The sequence below is a fragment of the Mobula birostris genome, chromosome 4 (assembly GCF_030028105.1).
Source record: "Mobula birostris isolate sMobBir1 chromosome 4, sMobBir1.hap1, whole genome shotgun sequence".
Taxonomy (NCBI): domain Eukaryota; kingdom Metazoa; phylum Chordata; class Chondrichthyes; order Myliobatiformes; family Myliobatidae; genus Mobula; species Mobula birostris.
In genome coordinates this window covers 137,447,959-137,470,088 of record NC_092373.1, presented here as the reverse complement: position 1 = coordinate 137,470,088, position 22,130 = coordinate 137,447,959, and the positions used below count along the sequence as shown (strand labels likewise).

Here is a 22,130-nt window from a genome sequence, read left to right as displayed (position 1 = left end):
AATTTAGTTTTCGTTGCATTCATTGCAGAAAACTCCGCTTTGCAGTTGGAAATGGAAGCAACGTTTTCAGTGCTTTCGTGGCTATCTCAGGATATTCAGCCTTGACTTTGATCCAGAATGCCGGCAGAGATGTTATGTCAAACATACCTTTCAGCCCGCCGTCAATTGCAAGCTCGAGGAGTTGATCTTCCTCCTACGCTGACATGGATGATTCACCGGGGACATTCACAAATGGGTCACGGACCCATTCCTTTGCACGTCTTGGGTCACTGATGACCTCGTGTGCATTAAAATTCAACAGTGCATGACAGGGAATGAGGAAAGGTGCAGCTGACTCATATCGCCAAATCATATCGTTTCCTCATGGCCCGGTGGTTGGGAACCACTCTTAGCACGAAGAGAGACCAATCAGGATGCTCCCTCTCCCTCTCCCGCTCAAAGAAATCTATTTCCGGGATATTGTATATAATTTCCGGGCGTCAGGGAGCCACTATCGATATGCGGGAGACTCCCGGAACCTCCGGGAGAGGTGGGATGTCTGGAGTGACTTAGTGTTGCTTAGCTATGTGCAACTGAAGTTTACAGTAGAGGATGGAAGTTAGAAGAGCATCAGAATAGTTTGTCTTGGAAATGACAAAGACATTGAAGAGATTATCATTAGAAGCATACAAGTAAAGGTGGGGAATGTTAAGAAATTGAGTAAATCCATTTATTGTTGAAATGTGTAATAAGGTTGTGAAATAATGCAGCCTGAGACAGTAGTTGATGAGAAAGGCTGCAGTCACTGGGAAGAGTATGTACTGGGATCCCAGTAGGGTCAAAGAAAATGGCTATAACCTTCCAATTGATTAACTGCCACAGAATAATGGGTATGCAAGCAGCCATTTTCACAATCTGGGAGGCAAATCACAAAGGGTGACAGAGTTGGAACTGGATCTAATGAAATAATTAAAGAAACAATGTTTCTCATTAAATGATTTCTTTGTAGTTTATCACATTTTCTCCTCGTAGTTTTCAGCTGTATATATGCTAACAAATATACTGAATTCAGTATGGTAGTATTTTTATTCCATTATAATAAGATGTTTGATGCTTTTTGTGTACTTGTAAAACTGTAACCACTTGATCTATATTTCCTTAAGTATTTATATTTGAATCAATTTAATGAGTAAATAAGAAAATGATTTCCTCAAAGAAGAAACAAGAGAACCTAATTCAGGAATTAATTGGTGTGTTTGTTGTCAACATGCCTGGACATGTCTGAGAAGACTTGCCAAACTATGTCAATCAGCAGACTTGCCTCCTTTCCATCTGTCCATAGCTGCGTTACCTATGTAATTTGGCAGCAGTTCAGTCAACATAAACGAAGCATATTTTGACTTAACTACTGAGCTAAATATTCCATTTGAAAACAAATGTCAGCAACGTGGAATGTTGTGATTATATTAATATTGCATAACATTCCCAAATGACAGTATGTACATATTACAAAATAAATAATTAATATACAGGCTTATTTAAAATACATCATGTTTTTAATTGCAAGAAAAGAAAATAAACCAAGTCTTGTGTCTGAAGGAAAATGAGTAATATTCTGTACATCTTAGAAAAGTTGACCTTTGCATATCTAAATATGAATTACACTATGTTGCATTAAAAAAAATGACAACTGGCTTTTCAATATTATTTCCTGTCAAGATCTCTCCTGTTCTTTAATATTAATGCCAAGCTGAATTAATGAATGGATATTTATTAGTTTAACATTTTTTCCATAACCTAACAACCCCTTGCTTTATTTTAAAATACTAACAATTTTTAACGCCCCAATGGGGAAAGTTGAAATGCTTAACTCAAAAATTAGATATTCAAATTGGAAGATACAGTATTTGTACTGGTGCTGGATGGAACTACACTTTATCTTAAATAATAATTACATATTGTATTTGCAGTTTTCTTGTCTAATAGTGTAATAGTTTACAACACCAGTGATGGGGCTTCAAATCCTGCTGCTGTCTGTAAGGTGTTTGTTTATATGTTCTCCCCATGACTTGTGTGGGTTTTCTCCGGGTGCTCTGGTTTCCTCTCACCTGCCAAAGAAATATGGGTTAATAAGTTGTGGGCATGCTATGTTTGTGCCAGAAACATTGCGACACTTGTGTCCCCAGCTCAGCATCAGACTGTGTTTGTCATTAACACAAATGATGTATTTCTCTGTGTGCACATGTGACAAATAAAGCTAATCTTTATCTGTAACTTTGGAGAAGGGTAGAAAGTACCATGCAAATTGTGTATTTAATATTTCAATAATATCTGAGTATATATAGTTTGATTAAGCATTCTTGGTCACTTAATTAATTCTGGGTTATATGTAAAAATACATTAATTGCATACATCATTACACTACTAAATGACATATGTGCACCTCTCCAAAAGTAAACTAGAAGTTACACTGCACTTTCAGACTCCTGTGTCTTCATTTGAATTAGTTTATTATTTTGAAGTTACAAAACATAACTTTGGCGACGAGGTATTTTTAAATCAAACCCAACACAGTTACTGACCTGTTAAGTACATGTTCGAAATTTTTAAAAAATGCAGTGAGGAATGGTCGAGTTACAAAAAGCATGTGTTCTTCGGACGGAAAGACCTGATCGAGTTTAATCAAAGGCCATAAATGGAAACATTTGGGATTCAGAAAGAATGAGTACTGGGTGATAATAATCATTAAAAAATCAGAAATGGCTGGCTACATTGAAAAGATTGACCAGTTTGATTACACAACAGGTAACTGGCTCATGTATACTGAGCTACTGGTACAGTATGAAAAAGCCAATGAGAAGCAAGAACCAATTTTGCTGAATTCGTTAGGTTTAAAGGCATACTGTTTGCTTCGAAGTTTGACTGCTCCAACCAGACCATCAGAAGTTAGCTTTGCTGCAATTGTAAAAGTAATGCAAAAACATTTAGAACCAAAGCCTTTGTTGATTACATAACACTTTAGGTTTTATGAATGGAATCAAAAAGAAGGGGAGTCTATCTCAGCACACATGGCTGAATTGAAGGATAGCCTGAGCATTGTCAGTTCGACAATAGGCATAGTGATACACTGAGAGATAATAGTTTTGTGTAATCTTAAACATAGAACAAAGAATAGTGCAGCACAGTACAGGCTCTTCGGCCCACAATGTTGTGCCGACCCTCAAACCCTGCCTCCCATATAAGCCCCCACCTTAAATTCCTCCATATACCTGTCTAGTAGTCTCTTAAATTTCACTAGTGTATCTGCCTCCACCACTGACTCAGGCAGTGCATTCCACGCACCAACCACTCTCTGAGTAAAAAACCTTCCTCTAATATCCCCCTTGAACTTCCCACCCCTTACCTTAAATCCATGTCCTCTTGTATTGAGCAGTGGTGCCCTGGGGAAGAGGCGCTGGCTATCCACTCTATCTATTCCCCTTATTATCTTGTACACCTCTATCATGCCTCCTCTCATCCTCCTTCTCTCCAAAGAGTAAAGCCCTAGCTCCCTTAATCTCTGATCATAATGCATACTCTCTAAACCAGGCAGCATCCTGGTACATCTCCTCTGTACCCTTTCCAATGCTTCCACATCCTTCCTATAGTGAGGTGACCAGAACTGGACACAGTACTCCAGGTGTGGCCTAACCAGAGTTTTATAGAACTGCATCATTACATCGCGACTCTTAAACTCTATCCCTCGACTTAAGAAAGCCAATACCCCATAAGCTTTCTTAACTACCCTATCCACCTGTGAGGCAACTTTCAGGGATCTGTGGACATGTACCCCGAGATCCCTCTGCTCATCCACACTGCCAAGTATCCTGCCATTTACTTTGTACTCTCCCTTGGAGTTTGTCCTTCCAAAGTGTACCACCTCACACTTCTCTGAGTTGAACTCCATCTGCCACTTCTCAGCCCACTCCTGCATCCTATCAATGTCTCTCTGCAATTTTTGACAATCCTCTACACTATCTACAACACCACCAACTTGCCAACCCACCCTTCTACCCCCACATCCAGGTTGTTAATAAAAATCACGAAAAGTAGAGGTCCCAGAACAGATCCTTGTGGGACACCACTAGTCACAATCCTCCAATCCGAATGTACTCCCTCCACCACGACCTTCTGCCTTCTGCAGGCAAGCCAATTCTGAATCCACCTAGCCAAACTTCCCTGGATCCTATGCCTTCTAACTTTCTGAATAAGCCTACCATGTGGAGCTTGCCAAATGCCTTACTAAAATCCACATAGATCACATCCACTGCACTACCCTCATCTATCTGCCTGGTCACCTCCTCAAAGAACTCTATCAGGCTTGTTAGACACGATCTGCCCTTCACAAAGCCATGCTGACTGTCCCTGATCAGACCGTGATTCTCTAAGTGCCTATAGATCCTATCTCTAAGAATCTTTTCCAACAGCTTTCCCACCACAGACGTAAGGCTCACTGGTCTATAATTACCTGGACTATCCCTACTACCTTTTTTGAACAAGGGGATAACATTCGCCTCCCTCCAATCCTCTGGTACCATTCCCGTGGACAACGAGGACGTAAAGATCCTAGCCAGAGGCTCAGCAGTCTCTTCTCTCGCCTCGTGGAGCAGCCTGGGGAATATTCCATCAGGCCCCGGGGACTTATCTGTCCTAATGTATTTTAACAACTCCAACACCTCCTCTCCCTTAATATCAACATGCTCAAGAACATCAACCTCACTCATATTGTCCCCACCATCATCAAGTTCCCTCTCATTGGTGGATACCGAAGAGAAGTATTCATTGAGGACTTCGCTCACTTCCACAGCCTCCAGGCACATCTTCCCACCTTTACCTCTAATCGGTCCTACTTTCACTCCTGTCATCCTTTTTTTCTTCACATAATTGAAGAATGCCTTGGAGTTTTCCTTTACCCTACTCGCCAAGGCCTTCTCATTCCTCCTCCTTGCTCTTCTCAGCCCCTTCTTAAGCTCCTTTCTTGCTTCCCTATATTCCTCAATAGACCCATCTGATCCTTGCTTCCTAAACCTCATGTATGCTGCCTTCTTCCACCTGACTAGATTTTCCACCTCACTTGTCACCCATGGTCCCTTCACCCTACCATTCTTTATCTTCCTCACCAGGACAAATTTATCCCTAACATCCCGCAAGAGATCTCTAAACATCGACCACATGTCCATAGTACATTTCCCTGCAAAAACATCATCCCAATTCACACCTGCAAGTTCTAGCCTTATAGCTTCATAATTTGCCTTTCCCCAATTAAAAATTTTCCTGTCCTCTCTGATTCTGTCCTTTTCCATGATAATGCTAAAGGCCAGGCAGTGGTGGTTACTGTCCCCCAGATGCTCACCCACTGAGAGATCTGTGACCTGACCCGGTTCATTACCTAGTACTAGATCTAGTATGGCATTCCCCCTAGTTGGCCTGTCCACATACTGTGACAGGAATCCGTCCTGGACACACTTAACAAACTCTGCCCCATCTAAACCCTTGGAACTAATCAGGTGCCAATCAATATTAGGGAAGTTAAAGTCACCCATGATAACAACCCTGTTATTTTTGCACCTTTCCAAAATCTGCCTCCCAATCTGCTCCTCTGTATCTCTGCTGCTACCAGGGGGCCTATGGAATAGAAACATAGAAAATAGGTGCAGGAGTAGGCCATTCGGCCCTTCGAGCCTGCACCGCCATTTATTATGATCATGGCTGATCATCCAACTCAGAACCCCGCCCCAGCCTTCCCTCCATACCCCCTGACCCCCTGACCCCCGTAGCCACAAGGGCCATATCTAACTCCCTCTTAAATATAGCCAATGAACTGGCCTCAACTGCTTCCTGTGGCAGAGAATTCCACAGATTCACCACTCTCTGTGTGAAGAAGTTTTTCCTAATCTCGGTCCTAAAAGGCTTCCCCTCTATCCTCAAACTGTGGCCCCTCGTTCTGGTACCCCCAATAGAGTAACTGCTCCCTTCCTGTTTCTGACTTCCACCCATATTGACTCAAAAGAGGATCCTGCTACATTACCCACCCTTTCTGTAGCTGTAATAGTATCCCTGACCCGTAATGCCACCCCTCCTCCCCCTTTTCCGCCCTCTCTATCCCTTTTAAAGCACTGAAATCGAGGAATATTGAGAATCTATTCCTGCCCTGGTGCCAGCCAAGTCTCTGTAATGGCCACTACATCATAATTCCATGTATGTATCCAAGCTCTCAGTTCATCACCTTTGTTCCTGATGCTTCTTGCATTGAGGTACACACACTTCAGCCCTTCTACCTTACTACCTTTACACCATTTATTCTGCTTCTCTTTCCTCAAAGCCTCTCTGTATGTTAGATCTGGCTTTACTCCATGCACTTCTTTCACTGCTCTATCGCTCTGGGTCCCATCCCCCTCGCAAATTAGTTTAAACCCACCCGAACCATGCTAGCAAACCTACCTGCAAGGATATTGGTCCCCCTCGAGTTCAGGTGCAACCCATCCAATCTGTACAGGTCCCACCTTCCCCAGAAGAGATCCCAATGATCTAAAAATCTAAAACCCTGCTCCCTGCACCAACTCCTCAGCCACGCATTCAACTGCCATCTCCTCCAATTCTTACCATCACTGTCATGTAGCACTGGCAGCAATCCTGAGAATGCCACCCTTGAGGTCCTGTTCTTCAGCCTTCTGATTAGTTCCCAAAACTCACACTTCAGGACCTCATCCCTCTTCCTGCCTATGTCGTTGGTCCCAACATGTATCATGACTTCTGGTTGCTAACCATGCGGGTGTCCTTCTCACGTCCACAAAATCTCCTGTCTGCTCCCCTGACTATAGAGTCTCCAATGACGACAGCTCTCCTCTTCTCCATCCCACTCTTCTGCACCACAGGGTCAGACTCAGTGCCGGAGGCCCTGCCACCGTGGCTCACACCTGGTTGGTCGTCCCTGCCAACAGTATCCAGGACGGTAAACTTATTATTCAGGGGAATGTCTACAGGGGTGCTCTGCACTACCTGTCTGCTCACCTTCGCTTTCCCCCCTCTGATTGTCACGCAACAACCTGCTTCCGACAGCCTAGGTGTGACTACCTCCCTGTAGCTCTCATCTATGACTGCTTCATTCTCCCTTGTGAGTCGAAGGTCATCCAGCTGCTGCTCCAGATTCCTTACACGGTCTTCCAGATCACCCAGCTGTATGCACTTCTGGCAGATGTGACTCTGCGGGAGAGGAGAGTTCCCCTAAGACTGCCACATCTCACATGAGAGGCACATCACCGTCTCAGGAGACTTTGAAAAACTAACTGCGAGCTAGCTTGTCCTCCGCCTCTTTTCATCAAAGCCTCAAAGCTCCACTCCTTCACTGGCCCACTCACTAAAAGAAAGCATTCTGAAACAGTTGCTAACTTAAGCACAGTTCACATTTAAAAGAGCAGTGGGTATCACCGTTTCAATGGAAACTGCAGACTGAGACGCAATTGAGTTGCAGTCAGGAATGAAAGTGAACGTGGACAAAATTGTATCATCTAAACAGCCTGACTAAAGAAATTACGTTATCATTGTGGCAGAGATTTATATACATCTAAAAAATGTAAATTTAAAGGCATAACTTGCTGAAAATGCAACAAAGTAAGTCACATACAAAGAGTATGTTGGGCAGACAAAAATAAATGAGGAAAGAGAAAAAGATTAAAAGCTCAAGCTGCAGTTTCAAAACGAGCACTAATCGGCATGCTGTTGATGAAAGCTCTGATAATGAGAGTGATAGAGGACTGTGTAGCCTTGAGATTTACAGTGTGAAAATTAGTCATAGACAAGCAATATGGCTTGCACCAGAAGTGAACAGCAAATTAATCAAAATGGAATTAGCTATTGGCTTGGCTGTTTCAGACATTCCATGAAATGAATTTGAACGGCATGTTAAAGATACCAAAATGAAGTCTGCAGATATCGAACTAAGAACTTATACTGGAATTATAAGCTTGTATGAGCTTGTATTGAGCTTGAATGTGGTAAAAATAGAAGGACCAGCATTGTGAGGGAAGGATTGGCTAAGACTCGTACGACTTGATTGGAAATGCATCCAAAATTTGCCACATCCCCTGCAAGGATACTGGATGATGCCACAACTGTCTCCATGCTGAACACCATGAAATGTTGCCCAACAGAGGACAAACAGATATTGGTGCCAACCTCTGTGCCTCTGGTCGGCATGCATAAATGGACATTCCCAGGATCAAGGTGCACAAACTAGAAGAAGGAAAAGGAGGGAATATTGGACCAAGGAAGGACCATGTTTCTCAGAGGAACCATGAAAGGGACGAAAGCAGTGGTCTGGCTACAGTTTTTGTAGAAAACATATCTGAGAAAGGAGTCAATGTAGATACGAAACAGGGGATTTGTCAGGTGATGTTATGATGTGAAAACCAAGAGGAGAGATCAGATTGTAAAAGGGCCAATAGAAGGATTAATAAGAGATTGCTCCAGTAAACTAAATGGATCTTCCCAGGATCAAGATTCACAAACTAGAAGGAAAAGGAGGAAATATCAGACCAAGGAAGGACCATGCTTCTCAGAGAAAGCATAAAAGGGATGAAAGCAGTGGTCTGACTACAGTTTTTTTAGACAACATATCTGAGAAAGCTTCTGATATGTTAATCAGGCAGTTACTTGCAAAATGCGGCTTGGTTTTAAGCTGAAAGGGAGCTCAAGGGGCTTCAGGCAAGTTGAATGCATTTGGCTTCTGTAAGTATAAAGCACCAGAATGCACTGTGCGTGCATTAAGGTTATTGCATGAACTTCAAGTGAGAGACAAAAAGCTGCTTGTCAAAGTAGATGCAAAGACCAAAGCCCAGCTGGACGAATGGAAGGCCAAAAAGAGGGGAGTCAATGTAGACATGAAACAGAGGATTTGTCAGGTGATGTTGTGATATGGAAACAAAGAGGTGAGATCAAATCGTAAAGGGACCAATAGAAGAATTAGTAAGAGAATGCTCCAGTGAACTAAATGGACCTTCGCAAGATCAAGATGCACAAGCTAGAAGGAAAAGGAGGGAAGAGGTGGAGAAAGAATGTGAATGAGAAAGAGAAAAGTGTGAAAGAGAGAAGGAACATTAGAAAGAAAAAGAAAGGGGTTGAAGTAGATCCAGAGAGCGAAAAGGAGAAGAATGGTGTTCAGAGCTGTCAGAACCGCTCCCTGCAGTCCCAGAGTCAACTTCTACAACCACCACGGAGGAGGCCGCAGAACCAGAGATTGCTTCACAGCCACAAGTCTCACTGGCCAATCAAAGGGATTCTCATTGTCAGGAAAGACCTTATTCCATAAGAGTAAGAAATCTCCACAATGATTAAATCTTTAGGCCTGAATGAGACAACTTAAAGTTTACTATGCTGTGGATGTCTGGATATAGTAGTTGTATTATATAATAAACTGTGTATATAGGTGAGATGCATTCTCGATTGAGTTGGAGTTTATAGCTAAGCAGAGAGGAGTGTGTATTTAATATTTCAATATTATTTGAGTAATCTTGTACACTATATTGTTTGATTAAGCATTCTTGTTTGTTTAAATAATTAATTATGGGTTATATGTAAAACTGTGTTAATTGCATATGTCATCACACTTTCATGTGATACGTGCATGCCTTGCTTAAAGTAAAGACTAAGTTACACCCTTATTGTCGGACTCGTGTGTCTTCATTTGAATCAGTTTAATGTTACAAAACGTAAATTCAAGAGGTTGGAATATGTCCCCTACTTAATGTTCTAAAGTGTACATAATAATATTTTTTTTATCTATCTTAAACTACTTATGAATTAATGGGATTAAAACTCATTACTTCAGGCTGATCTATGAAGCTACACAGGATTTATATCTTGGATTGTCAGGAGACTTGATTATTTCTTCCTGACTGGGCTTTACTTCTGCTTGATTAGTTTAAAGTTTGGCCAGATACAAAGAAATGTGTTAGTAGAAATCTAAATCTTGCAAACTGTAGATGCAGCATTCCAAATCCTTTGGACAAATACAAGAGCAAAGGGCTGCAGTATGAAAGTACAGTGTTTGTATGTTATGTTTTTATAAACCAGTTTGCAGTTGCACAGACCTTCTGATCAATCGTTTTTGCCAGAGGTGCCACATCTTTAAAGGACTTCCTTGTAGCAGCTAGTGACATTAAACCCAAGGAGAATATTTTGCATGGAAACTCAAAAAAATATAATGTTACAACATCACTGAAATTCACCACTTCTAGAATATACTTTCTGATCACAATTTGAGAAGAGATACTGGAAATTTGATGTTGCCCAATAAACCTCATCCAATTATCTTCATAAGAAGTCTGGAACATTTCTGAGTTCTTCTGCAAGCAGTAAGGCTTGTTGAGTTTCAGAAAGGAAGGGAGGGATACCTTTACATCATGTCCTGGATTATGTATCAGAACTTTTCTTATTTAGGAAGAGAGGTTACCTTTCTGATGCTGTCATAGAGCTTTGACCAGTGGCCAATCCGGACATCAGAATTTCCGAGAGGAGGGGGCTTCAATCAGAGCCACTGCCCTAGGATAAAAGGCAGCAGCGGTTCGTGGCAGCGAAATAGATCTTTGACCAGTGACCAACTGGCGTTTGGGATTGATTAGTAAGAGCAAATTAAAGGAAGGCAGGGGCAAGCGCAGCTGCCATCGTCACAGTGGCCATTGATTGAGTGGACGTACTCTTGAGTGGTGATCTTAAGCATTTAGATCTTTGAGGCTTCTGTGAAGAGAGGCTTCACTCAGAGAAAACAAAGGAGAAAAAAACTAAAGTTTTTTCCTTCTTTGTATCTGCTTAGGTAGGACAGTAGAGATGTCAAGCAGGATAGTGCAATGCTCCTCTTGCGAGATGTGGGAAGGCTGGGAGATCTCCAGTGTCCCATACCACTACAACTGTGAGAAGTGCATCCAGCTGCAGCTTCTAACAAACCTCATTAAAGAGCTGAAGCTGGAGCTGGATGAACTCTGGATCATTCGGGAGGCTGAAGGGGTGATAGATAGGACATAAAGAGGTAGTGACACCAAGGTGCAGGACACAGGAAACTGGGTTACAGTCAGGATGGGGAAAGGGGTTAAGGAGCCAGTGCAGAGAGTACCCCTGAGGCCATTCCCTTTAACAACTGGTATATCACTTTGGATACTGTCAAGGGGTTGACCTAACAGAGGAAGGTCACAGTGGTTGGGTCTCTGGGACTGAGTCTGCCTCAGTGACTCAGAAGGGAAGGGGGGAGAACACTGTGGTGATAGGGAATCCATTAGTTAGGGGAACGGACAGGAGGTTCTGAGGACAAGAACAAGATTCCCAGATGCTATGTTGTCTCCTGGGTGCCAGGAGACCAAGGTCTCCTGGGGTCCAAGATAGCTCAGATCAAGTCCTCAGCATTCTTAAGTGGGAGGGTGAACAGCTAGAAGTCATGTTTCATGAAGGTACAAATTACATTGATAGGATGAGGGACGAGGTTCTGCATAGGGAGTTCAGGGAATTAGGTGCTAAGTTAAAGAGCAGGACCTCCAGGGTTGTGATCTCAGGAAGATTATACAGTTTAACACGTGGTGAAAGAGTAGGTGTGGGGAGGGGGGCATAAGATTTTGTGATTTTGTCCCAGGGAAGGTGGGACCTGTACAGAAGAGAAAGTCTGCAACTGAAATGGAGGAGATTAATATCCTAACGGGAAGGTTTGCTCATGCTGCACGGTGTGGTTTAAATAGAGTTGCAGGGGGTTGGGAACCAGACTGCCAGAGCAGTTAGTGGAGAAGTTGTGGAGGCAGATGTTGGTAAAACCTCAGACAGAATTAGATTAGATTAGATTAGATTATGAGGACAATCAGTCCTCATTTATTGTCATTTAGAAATGCATGCATTAAAAATGATACAATGTTCCTCCAGAATGATATCATAAGAAAAACGGGACAAACCAAGACTAAAACAGACAAAACCACATAATTATAACATATAGTTACAACAGTGCAAAGCAATACCATAATTTGATAAAGAGCAGACCATGGTAAAAAAAAGGTTTGAGCATGCTGTGACAAAATTGAAAAGGGTCAATATAGGACTGAAGGTGTTGTATCTGAACGTGCACTGTGAACAGAATAAGGTAGATAAACTTGCAGCACAGATTCAGATTGGCAGGCATGATGTTGTAGGCATCACTGAATCAGGCTGAAAGATTATAGCTAGAAGCTTGATCTCCAAGGATACACATTGTATTGAAAGGATAGGCAGGAAGGCAGAGAGGGCAGCATCGTTCTGTTATTCTGAAATCAGGTCATTAGAAAGAGGTGACATAGGGTCAGAAGATGGCCTACAAATTATAACGGGAGATAGAAAATACATGTTGAAAGGGCAATGTTACAAGAGTCATGGGGTATTTCAATATGCAGGTAGATTGGGAAAATCAGGTTGGAGCTGGATTACAGGAAGGGGATTTCTAGAGTGCCTACAAAATGGCTTTTTAGAGCAGCTCATGGTTGAGCCCATGAGATGATCAGCTATCCTGCATTGGGCATTGTGCAATGAACCTGAATTAATTAGAGATCTTAAGGTAGGAGAACCTTGAGGGGCAGATGATCATAATATGATCGAATTCACCCTGAAATTTGAGAAAGAGAAGCTAAAGTCAGAGATATTAGTATTACAGTGGAGTAAAGGGAATTATGTCCTTCCCTTTCTCAAGGGCATGAGAGAGGAGCTGGCCAGAATTGATTGGAAAAGGGCACTGGCAGGAATGATGGCAGTGCAGCAATGGCTGGAATTTCTGGAAGCAACTCAGGATAGATACATCCCAAAGAGGAAGAAAGAAGTGTTCTAAAGGAAAGATGACACAACCGAGGCTAACAAGAGAAGTCAAAGCCAATATAAATGCCAAATCTCCTGGCAGGGAGATTAGCGGGGGCTACTGAGGTGACTTTAAACTAGAATGGTTGGGGGGTGGGAATCAAATTAAAGAGGCTAGGCGTGAGGAGGTTAGTTCACTACAGGGGGATGGGAACCAGTGCAGAGAGACAGAGGGGAGTAAAGTGAGGGTAGAAACAAGAAGTACTATGGAGAAAAGTAAAAGTGGCAGGCCGACAAATCCAGGGCAAGCATTAAAAAGGGCCACTTTTCAGCATAATTGTATAAGGGCTAAGAGAGTTGTAAAAGAGCGCCTGAAGGCTTTGTGTGTCAATGCAAGGAGCATTCATAATAAGGTGGATGAATTGAAAGTGCAGATTGTTATTAATGATTATGATATAGTTGGGATCACAGAGACATGGCTCCAGGGTGACCAGGGATGGGAGCTCAACGTTCAGGGATATTCAATATTCAGGAGGGATAGACATGAAGGAAGGGGAGGTGGGGTGGCGTTGCTGGTTAAAGAAGAGATTAACGCAATAGAAAGGAAGGACATAAGCCGGGAACATGTGGAATCGATATGGGGAGAGCTGCGTAACACTAAGGGACAGAAGACGCTGGTGGGAGTTGTGTACAGGCCACCTAACAGTAGTAGTGAGGTTGGAGATGGTATTAAACAGGAAATTAGAAATGTGTGCAATAAAGGAACAGCAGTTATAATGGGTGACTTCAATCTACATGTAGATTGGGTGAACCAAATTGGTAAAGGTGCTGAGGAAGAGGATTTCTTGGAATGTATGCGGGATGGTTTTTTGAACCAACATGTCGAGGAACCGACTAGAGAGCAGGCTATTCTGGACTGGGTTTTGAGCAATGAGGAAGGGTTAATTAGCAATCTTGTCGTGAGAGGCCCCTTGGGTAAGAGTGACCATAATATGGTGGAATTCTTCATTAAGATGGAGAGTGACATAGTTAATTCAGAAACAAAGGTTCTGAACTTAAAGAGGGGTAACTTTGAAGGTATGAGACGTGAATTAGCTAAGATAGACTGGCAAATGACACTTAAAGGATTGACGGTGGATATGCAATGGCAAGCATTTAAAGGTTGCATTGGTTACAACAATTGTTCATCCCAGTTTGGCAAAAGAATAAATCAAGGAAGGTAGTGCACCCATGGCTGACAAGAGAAATTAGGGATAGTATCAATTCCAAAGAAGAAGCATACAAATTAGCCAGAGAAAGTGGCTCACCTGAGGACTGGGAGAAATTCAGAGTTCAGCAGAGGAGGACAAAGGGCTTAATTAGGAAGGGGAAAAAAGATTATGAGAGAAAACTGGCAGGAAACATAAAAACAGACTGTAAAAGCTTTTATAGATATGTAAAAAGGAAAAGACTGGTAAAGACAAATGTAGGTCCCCTGCAGACAGAAACAGGTGAATTGATTATGGGGAGCAAGGACATGGCAGACCAATTGAATAATTACTTTGGTTCTGTCTTCACTAAGGAGGACATAAATAATCTTCCAGAAATAGTAGGGGACAGAGGGTCTAGTGAGATGGAGGAACTGAGCGAAATACATGTTAGTAGGGAAGTGGTGTTAGGTATATTGAAGGGATTGAAGGCAGATAAGTCCCCAGGGCCAGATGGTCTGCATCCCAGGGTGCTTAAGGAAGTAGCCCAAGAAATAGTGGATGCATTAGTGATAATTTTTCAAAACTCGTTAGATTCTGGACTAGTTCCTGAGGATTGGAGGGTGGCTAATGTAACTCCACTTTTTAAAAAAGGAGGGAGAGAGAAACCGGGGAATTATAGACCGGTTAGCCTAACGTCGGTGGTGGGGAAACTGCTGGAGTCAGTTATCAAGGATGTGATAACAGCACATTTGGAAAGCGGTGAAATGATCGGACAAAGTCAGCATGGATTTGTGAAAGGAAAATCATGTCTGACGAATCTCATAGAATTTTTTGAGGATGTAACTAGTGGAGTGGATAGGGGAGAACCAGTGGATGTGGTATATTTGGATTTTCAGAAGGCTTTTGACAAGGTCCCACACAGGAGATTAGTGTGCAAACTTAAAGCACACGGTATTGGGGGTAAGGTATTGGTGTGGGTGGAGAGTTGGTTAGCAGACAGGAAGCAAAGAGTGGGAATAAACGTAACCTTTTCAGAATGGCAGGCGGTGACTAGTGGGGTACCGCAAGGCTCAGTGCTGGGACCCCAGTTGTTTACAATATATATTAATGACTTGGATGAGGGAATTAAATGCAGCATCTCCAAGTTTGCGGATGACACGAAGCTGGGTGGCAGTGTTAGCTGTGAGGAGGATGCTAAGAGGATGCAGGGTGACTTGGATAGGTTGGGTGAGTGGGCAAATTCATGGCAGATACAATTTAATGTGGATAAATGTGAAGTTATCCACTTTGGTGGCAAAAATAGGAAAACAGATTATTATCTGAATGATGGCCGATTAGGAAAGGGGGAGGTGCAACGAGACCTGGGTGTCATTATACACCAGTCATTGAAAGTGGGCATGCAGGTACAGCAGGCGGTGAAAAAGGCGAATGGTGTGCTGGCATTTATAGCGAGAGGATTCGAGTACAGGAGCAGGGAGGTACTACTGCAGTTGTACAAGGCCTTGGTGAGACCACACCTGGAGTATTGTGTGCAGTTTTGGTCCCCTAATCTGAGGAAAGACATCCTTGCCATAGAGGGAGTACAAAGAAGGTTCACCAGATTGATTCCTGGGATGGCAGGACTTTCATATGAAGAAAGACTGGATGAACTGGGCTTGTACTCGTTGGAATTTAGAAGATTGAGGGGGATCTGATTGAAACATATAAGATGCTAAAGGGATTGGACAGGCTAGATGCAGGAAGATTGTTCCCGATGTTGGGGAAGTCCAGAACGAGGGGTCACAGTTTGAGGATAGAGGGGAAGCCTTTTAGGACCGAGATTAGGAAAAACTTCTTCACACAGAGAGTGTTGAATCTGTGGAATTCTCTGCCACAGGAAACAGTTGAGGCCAGTTCATTGGCTATATTTAAGAGGGAGTTAGATATGGCCCTTGTGGCTACGGGGGTCAGGGGGTATGGAGGGAAGGTTGGGGCGGGGTTCTGAGTTGGATAATCAGCCATGATCATAATAAATGGTGGTGCAGGCTCGAAGGGCCGAATGGCCTACTCCTGCACCTATTTTCTGTGCTTCTAAAAGGAGGGCATATAATGGAGGAAAAATTAGTGGGAAGTTAGAGAATTGGGAAGCTTTTAAAAACCAACATAATACTAAAAAAGTTATTAAGAAGGTAAAAATGGAATACAAAAGTAAGCTAGCCAATAATATTCAAGAAGATACCAAAAGTTTCTTCAAATACCTAAAGTGGAAAAGAGAGGCAAGAATGAATATCAGACCACTGGGAAACGATGCTAGAGAGGTAGCAATGGGGGACAACAAAATGGTGGATGAACTGAGTAAGCATTTTGCATCAGTCTTCACTGTGGAAGAGATTAGCAGTATGGTGGAAGTTCCACATGTCAGAGGTAATGAAGTGTGTGAAGTTACCATCAATAGAAAGAAGGTTCTTGGGAAACTGAAACATCTGCAGGTAGATAAGTCACCCACACCAGATGTTGTACACCCCAGAGTTTTGGAAGAGATGGCTGAAGAAATCATAGAGACATTAGTAATAATCTTTCAAGAAGCACCAGATTCTGGAATAGTTCCAGAAGACTGGAAAATTGCAAATATCACTCTATTCTTCAAGAAGAGAGAGAGGCAGAAGAAAGGAAACTATAGGCCAGTTAGTGCGACCTCAGTGGCTGGGAAGGTTGTTAGAGTCGATTATCAAGGATGAAGTTTCAGGGTATTTGGAGGCACAAGATAAAATAACATGGTTTCCTCAAGGGAAAGTCTTGCCTAACAAATCTCTTGGAATTCCTTGAAGAAATAACAAGCAGGATAGGCAAAGGAAAATTGGTAGTTGGATTTTCAGAACACCTTTGACGAAGTGCCACACATGAGGCTGCTTAACAAGCTACATATGGTATTACAGGAAGGATTCTAGCATGGATAAAGCTGGAGCTGGTTGCCAGGAGGCAAAGAATGGGAATAAAGAAAGCCTTTTCTGGTTGGCTGCCAGTGATGAGTGGTGTTCCACAGGTGTCTGTGTTGGGACCGATTCTTTTTACATTATATGTTAATGATTTGGATGATGGAATTAATGGTTTTGTTGCAAAGTTTGTGGATATATGAAGACAGGTGAAGGGACAGGTAGTTTTGAGGAAGCAGAGAGGCTATAGAGGGACTTAAACAGATTAGGAGAATGGATAAAGAAATGGCAGACGGAATACAGTGTTGGGAGGTATATGGTCATGCACTTTGGTAGAGGAAAGGAGAGGGTTGACTATTTTCTAAATGGAGAGAAAATGCAAAAAACTGAGCTGAAAAGAATCAGAATCATGTTTATTATCACAGCATGTGATGTGAAATTTGTTAACTTGGCAGCGGCAGTTCAATGCAATACATAATATAGAAAAAACAAAATAAAATAATAAATAATTTATAGTATATGTATATTGAATAGATTAAAAATCATGCAAAAAACAGAAATACTATATATTAAAAACATGAGGTAGTGTCCAAGGGTTCAATGTCCATTTTGGAATTAGATGGCAGAGGAAAAGAAGCTGTTCCTGACTCGCTGAGTGTATACCTTCAGGCTTCTGTACCTCCTACCTGATGGTAACACTGAGAAAAGGGCATGCCCTGGGTGCTGGAGGCCCTTAATGGACGCTGCCTTTCTGAGACACCGACCCTTGAGGATGTCCTGGGTACTTTGTAGGCTAGTACCCAAGATGGAGCTGACTAAATTAACAACCCTCTGCAGCTTCTTTCGGTCCTGTGTTTTAGTGCCCCCCCCCCCCCCATACTAGACAGTGATGCAGCCTGTCAGAATGTTCTCCACGGTACATTAAGAGAAGTTTTTGAGTGTATTTGTTGACATACCAAATCTTTTCAAACTCCTAATGAAGTATAGCCGCTGTCTTGCCTTCTTTATAACTACGCCGATACGTTGGGACCAGGTTAGATCCTCAGAGATCTTGACACCCAGGAACTTGAAACTGCTCACTCTCTCCACTTCTGATCCCTCTATGAGGATTGGTATGTGTTCCTTTGTCTTACCTTTCCTGAAGTCCAAAATCAGCTCTTTCATCTTACTGACGTGCCAGGTTGTTGCTGCGGCATCACTACACTAGTTGGCCTATCTCATGCCTGTACGCCCTCTTATCACCACCTGAGATTCTACCAACAACGCTTGTATCATCAGTAAATTTATAGATGGTATTTGAGCTATGCCTAGCCATATATAGTGAGTAGAGCAGTGGGCTAAGCACACACCCCTGAGGTGCACCAGTGTTGATTGTCAGCAAGGGGGAGATGTTATCGCCAATCCGCACAGATTGTGGTCTTCCGGTTAGGAAGTCAAGGATCCAATTGCAGAGGGAGGTTCTACAACTTCTCAATCAGGATTGTGGGAAGGATGGTATTAAGTGCCGAGCTATAGTCGATGAAAGACATCCATAGGTGATTGTGTTGTCTAGGTGGTCTAAAACCGTGTGAAGAGCGATTGAGATTGCATCTGCCGTTGACCTATTGTGGCAATAGGCAAATTGCAATGTGTCCAGGTCCTTGCTGAGGCAGGAGCTCAGTCTAGTCATGACAACCTTCTCAAAGCATTTCAACACTATCGATGTGAGTGTGAGTGCTACCGGGCGATAGTCATTAAGGCAGCTCACATTATTTTTCTTAGGCACTGATATAATTGTTGCCTTTTTGAAGCAAGTGAGAACTTCCACCCGTAGCAGTGAGAGATTGAAAATGGCCTTGAATACTCCTGCTAGTTGGTTGGCACAGGTTTTCAGAGCCTTAGCAGGTACTCCATTGGGACCTTCTGCCTTGCGAGAGTTCACTCTCTTTAAAGACAGTCTAACATTGGCCTCTGAGACAGAAATCTCAGGGTCATCAGGTGCAACAGGGATCTTCACAGCTGTAGTTATGTTCTCCCTTTCGAAGCAGTCAAAGAAGACACTGAGTTAATCTGGTAGTGAAGCATCGCTGCCTTTCATGCTATTGGGTTTCGCTTTGTAGGAAGTAATGTCTTGCAAGCCCCGCCAGAGTTGTCGTGCATTCTATGTCGCCTCCAACCTCATTCGAAATTGTCTCTTCGCCCTTCAAGTAGCCCTCCGCAAATCATACCCAGAGGGATTCAGGAGTCCTTGTGCAGGATTTTCTAAATGTTAATTTGCAGGTTGAGTCTGTGGTGAGGAAGGCAAATGTGGTGTTAGCATTCATTTCAAGAGGGCTAGAATATTAAAGCAAAGATGTAATGTTGAGACTTTATAAAGCACTGGTGAGGCCTCGCAGTATTGTGAGCAGTTTTGGGCCCTTTATCTTAGAAAGGATGTGCTGAAATTGGAGAGGGATCAAAGGAGATTTGCAAAATGATTCCAGAATTGAATGAAGAATATTTGATGGCTCTGGGGCCTTTAGTCATTAGAATTCAAAAGGGTGAGAAGTGACCTCATTGAAACCTGTCGAATGGTGAAAGGCCTTGATAGAGTGGACGTAGATAGGGTATTTCCTATGGTAAGAGAGCCTAAGACCAGAGCACACAACCTCAGAATATAGAGGCATCATTTTAGAATGGACATGAGGAGGGACTTCTTTAGCCAGAGAGTGGTGAATCTGTGGAATTCATTGCTGCAGCAGCTGTGGAGGCCGGGTCATTGAGTATATTTATGGATGGAGAGAGTGCACGAGGCTTTGCAATCTGCAGATGTCCATAATATATGCAGGCTGCACAGCACTGTGAAAGACATTTGCAGTCCAAACACCCAAGACCCCATGTCGCTGAGAACCAAGAATGGGGTGGATGCACAAAGGACCAAGAAATATGCCCACTAGAAGGAATGCTTTAAAGGCCTCCTCAATTGGTGCTCAGAAACACGTCCCTTAGCACCCTATTGGGGTCAGACTTGCTGACGCCCTGACCAACAAGAAGGCAATGTCCAAACTCAAAATTTACAAGGACTCAAGAGAAAACAGCACTCCCATTGAAATCCTAAACCTGAGCAGCGGAGAACTTCAGTCATAATTATTCCATAATCTCTTCACCCACAAATGGAAAGAAGATGATATCCCATGGGGCCTCAGAGATTCAGAGATGCTACAACTGTGATTATCCTAGGTAAGAAGACAAGTCCACAATGGTGACTACAGAGGGGGCTATCAGTGTTCTCTGCCATAGGGATATCATCACCAGGGTCCTCCTCAAGTGCTTAAGAACTGCTCCCTTAATCAGAAAGTACCTTTGAGGCACAATGGGCATGATCTTCTTCACACAGCTCAAAGAAAAACGTAGACAGCAATACAATCACTTTTCACCCATTTAGCAACCTCACTGAGACTTATCAAGATGGACGGTGGAAAATCCCCTTTAAATTCAGCTGCCCACAGAAATTCATCTCTAAATATCTTAGATTTGTCCATAATGGCATGAAAGCTACGTTATCAATTAATTGACTGCAACAGAACCAATCTCGTTGATGACTAGTATCAAATAAGACTGCATCAAAACAATTTGCTGCCATTTGCATTTACCCTGTTTATCTCTATCTATAAATACAACAAAAAATTAAATTGTATAATTTTCTCTGTCATATTGTATTTACTGTCAGACGTTCAAGAGGCACTTCAATATCATGCTTTCTCATTACTGTACCAGCTCTTCTGCAAAGGTGATTTGCATACATAATTTATCCTCACACTTTAGTGCTGTTCTGAAATATCAGTGCTGGTGGTGCTACCTTTGGATGAGGTTTAGAATCATGATAATCTATTTCAGGTGATTATGTAACACCACAGAGCAATATGCTGAATAAGCACAAGACAGTTCTCCCTGACAACTAGGCCAACATTTACCTCATAAGCAAAAACCGAGTTAAAATAATGCATCATCCCCTTTCTGCCACTTTATCTGCATTATGATAGTGATTGTAATTGATTTTAAGGATGTGCCATCATGCAAAGTCTATATACCCCAAGACAATCCATCAGGACTGGAAAGGAAGGGGCCAAAGCCTGAATAAGAAGGTGGGGGAGGGAAGGAGTACAAGCTGGCAGGTGACAGGTGAGACCAGGTGAGGGAGTGGATTGAAGTAAGACAAGTTCCCAGCAAGGACACGTGACTGTGTTAGCGAGTCTGAGTGAGCATGTGGTTGAAAAGAGAGCAGCAAAGATCACGGAAGGGGAGCAGGGAGAGAAGGTCTCACTGAACGCAGGTCGAAGAGAAGATTTGAATTTCTTCTGGGTAGGCATACTTCGAACATACTTCACAGTGGAGTGTGGAGTTTATGAAGCTAGACTCCAAGCAAAGAAGTTTAAATCTCAGAAATTCTTCCCTACACCGATGGCAGAACCTTGGCCAGTGTACTATGAGCATATTAAGGAAGACCTATGGAATTATAACATAAGATAATATTTTTAGAATAAGCAGTAAAATAACTAAAAATATTCAGAACTGTAACAGCAATCTTCAAATGTGTATATACTGATAAACTTGATGTTCTGATTTAGCTTCTTGTGGTTTTCAAAGATTTTTGTTAGTCTTTTGTTCTATCCATGTAGCTTTACATCAGGCTCACCAATTTCTTGTCATCCTGCAGGTGCAGTGCTTAATGAGGTGACTGGTAAAGTTCTGGTTGTGCAAGACAAAAATAAGGTAAATTGAATAATATTGATATAGTCACATTCTTGTCAAGTAAATGTGAACATGTACAAGAAAAGGTTTCTTCTTGGGGCACAAGGACATCAGTGTGATCAATGCTAGCAATTTATCTAATGAGTCACTTATTCTTATACTATTTAGTTAATTGTTTACTACCATTGTACATCGGCAAAAATTTAATGTTTTCCTAAGCACAACAGTATTTCAACTTTTGACCGTACACATATCAGTAACCAACTAGTTTAGGACACAGACCTGCATGCAGAAATTAATAAGTTTCCTGATCGATCAGGGCATCAAAGGATATGGCGAGAAGGCAGGTGTATGGGGCTGAGTGGGATCTGGAATCAGCGATGATGGAATTGTGGAGTGACTCGATGGGCTGAATGGCCTAATTCTACTCCTATGTCTTATGCTATCTAGGAATTCCATACAACATACTGAAAACAGGAGTTAAGACAATTTAATGGTCATTTTATAC

At 42.4% G+C, this 22,130-nt stretch overlaps 2 protein-coding genes across 3 annotated transcripts in view; one reads left to right on the top strand and one right to left on the bottom strand.

Annotated features, from left to right (window-relative positions):
- Positions 1 to 22,130, top strand: part of nudt6 (nudix (nucleoside diphosphate linked moiety X)-type motif 6) — a 136,177-nt gene that overhangs the window by 51,286 nt on the left and 62,761 nt on the right. The window contains exon 3 of the mRNA XM_072256124.1: positions 21,588 to 21,643. Coding sequence (XP_072112225.1) covers positions 21,588 to 21,643 — 56 coding nt within the window. The remainder of the gene's footprint in view (positions 1 to 21,587; positions 21,644 to 22,130) is intronic.
- Positions 1,540 to 22,130, bottom strand: part of fgf2 (fibroblast growth factor 2) — a 178,228-nt gene continuing 157,637 nt past the window's right edge. The window contains exon 4 of one of the 2 annotated variants that reach the window (XM_072256127.1): positions 1,540 to 2,087. In XM_072256127.1, the coding sequence (XP_072112228.1) occupies positions 1,959 to 2,087 (129 nt within the window). In that variant the 3' untranslated portion in view covers positions 1,540 to 1,958. The remainder of the gene's footprint in view (positions 2,088 to 22,130) is intronic. The other variant, XM_072256130.1, reaches the window with a different exon arrangement.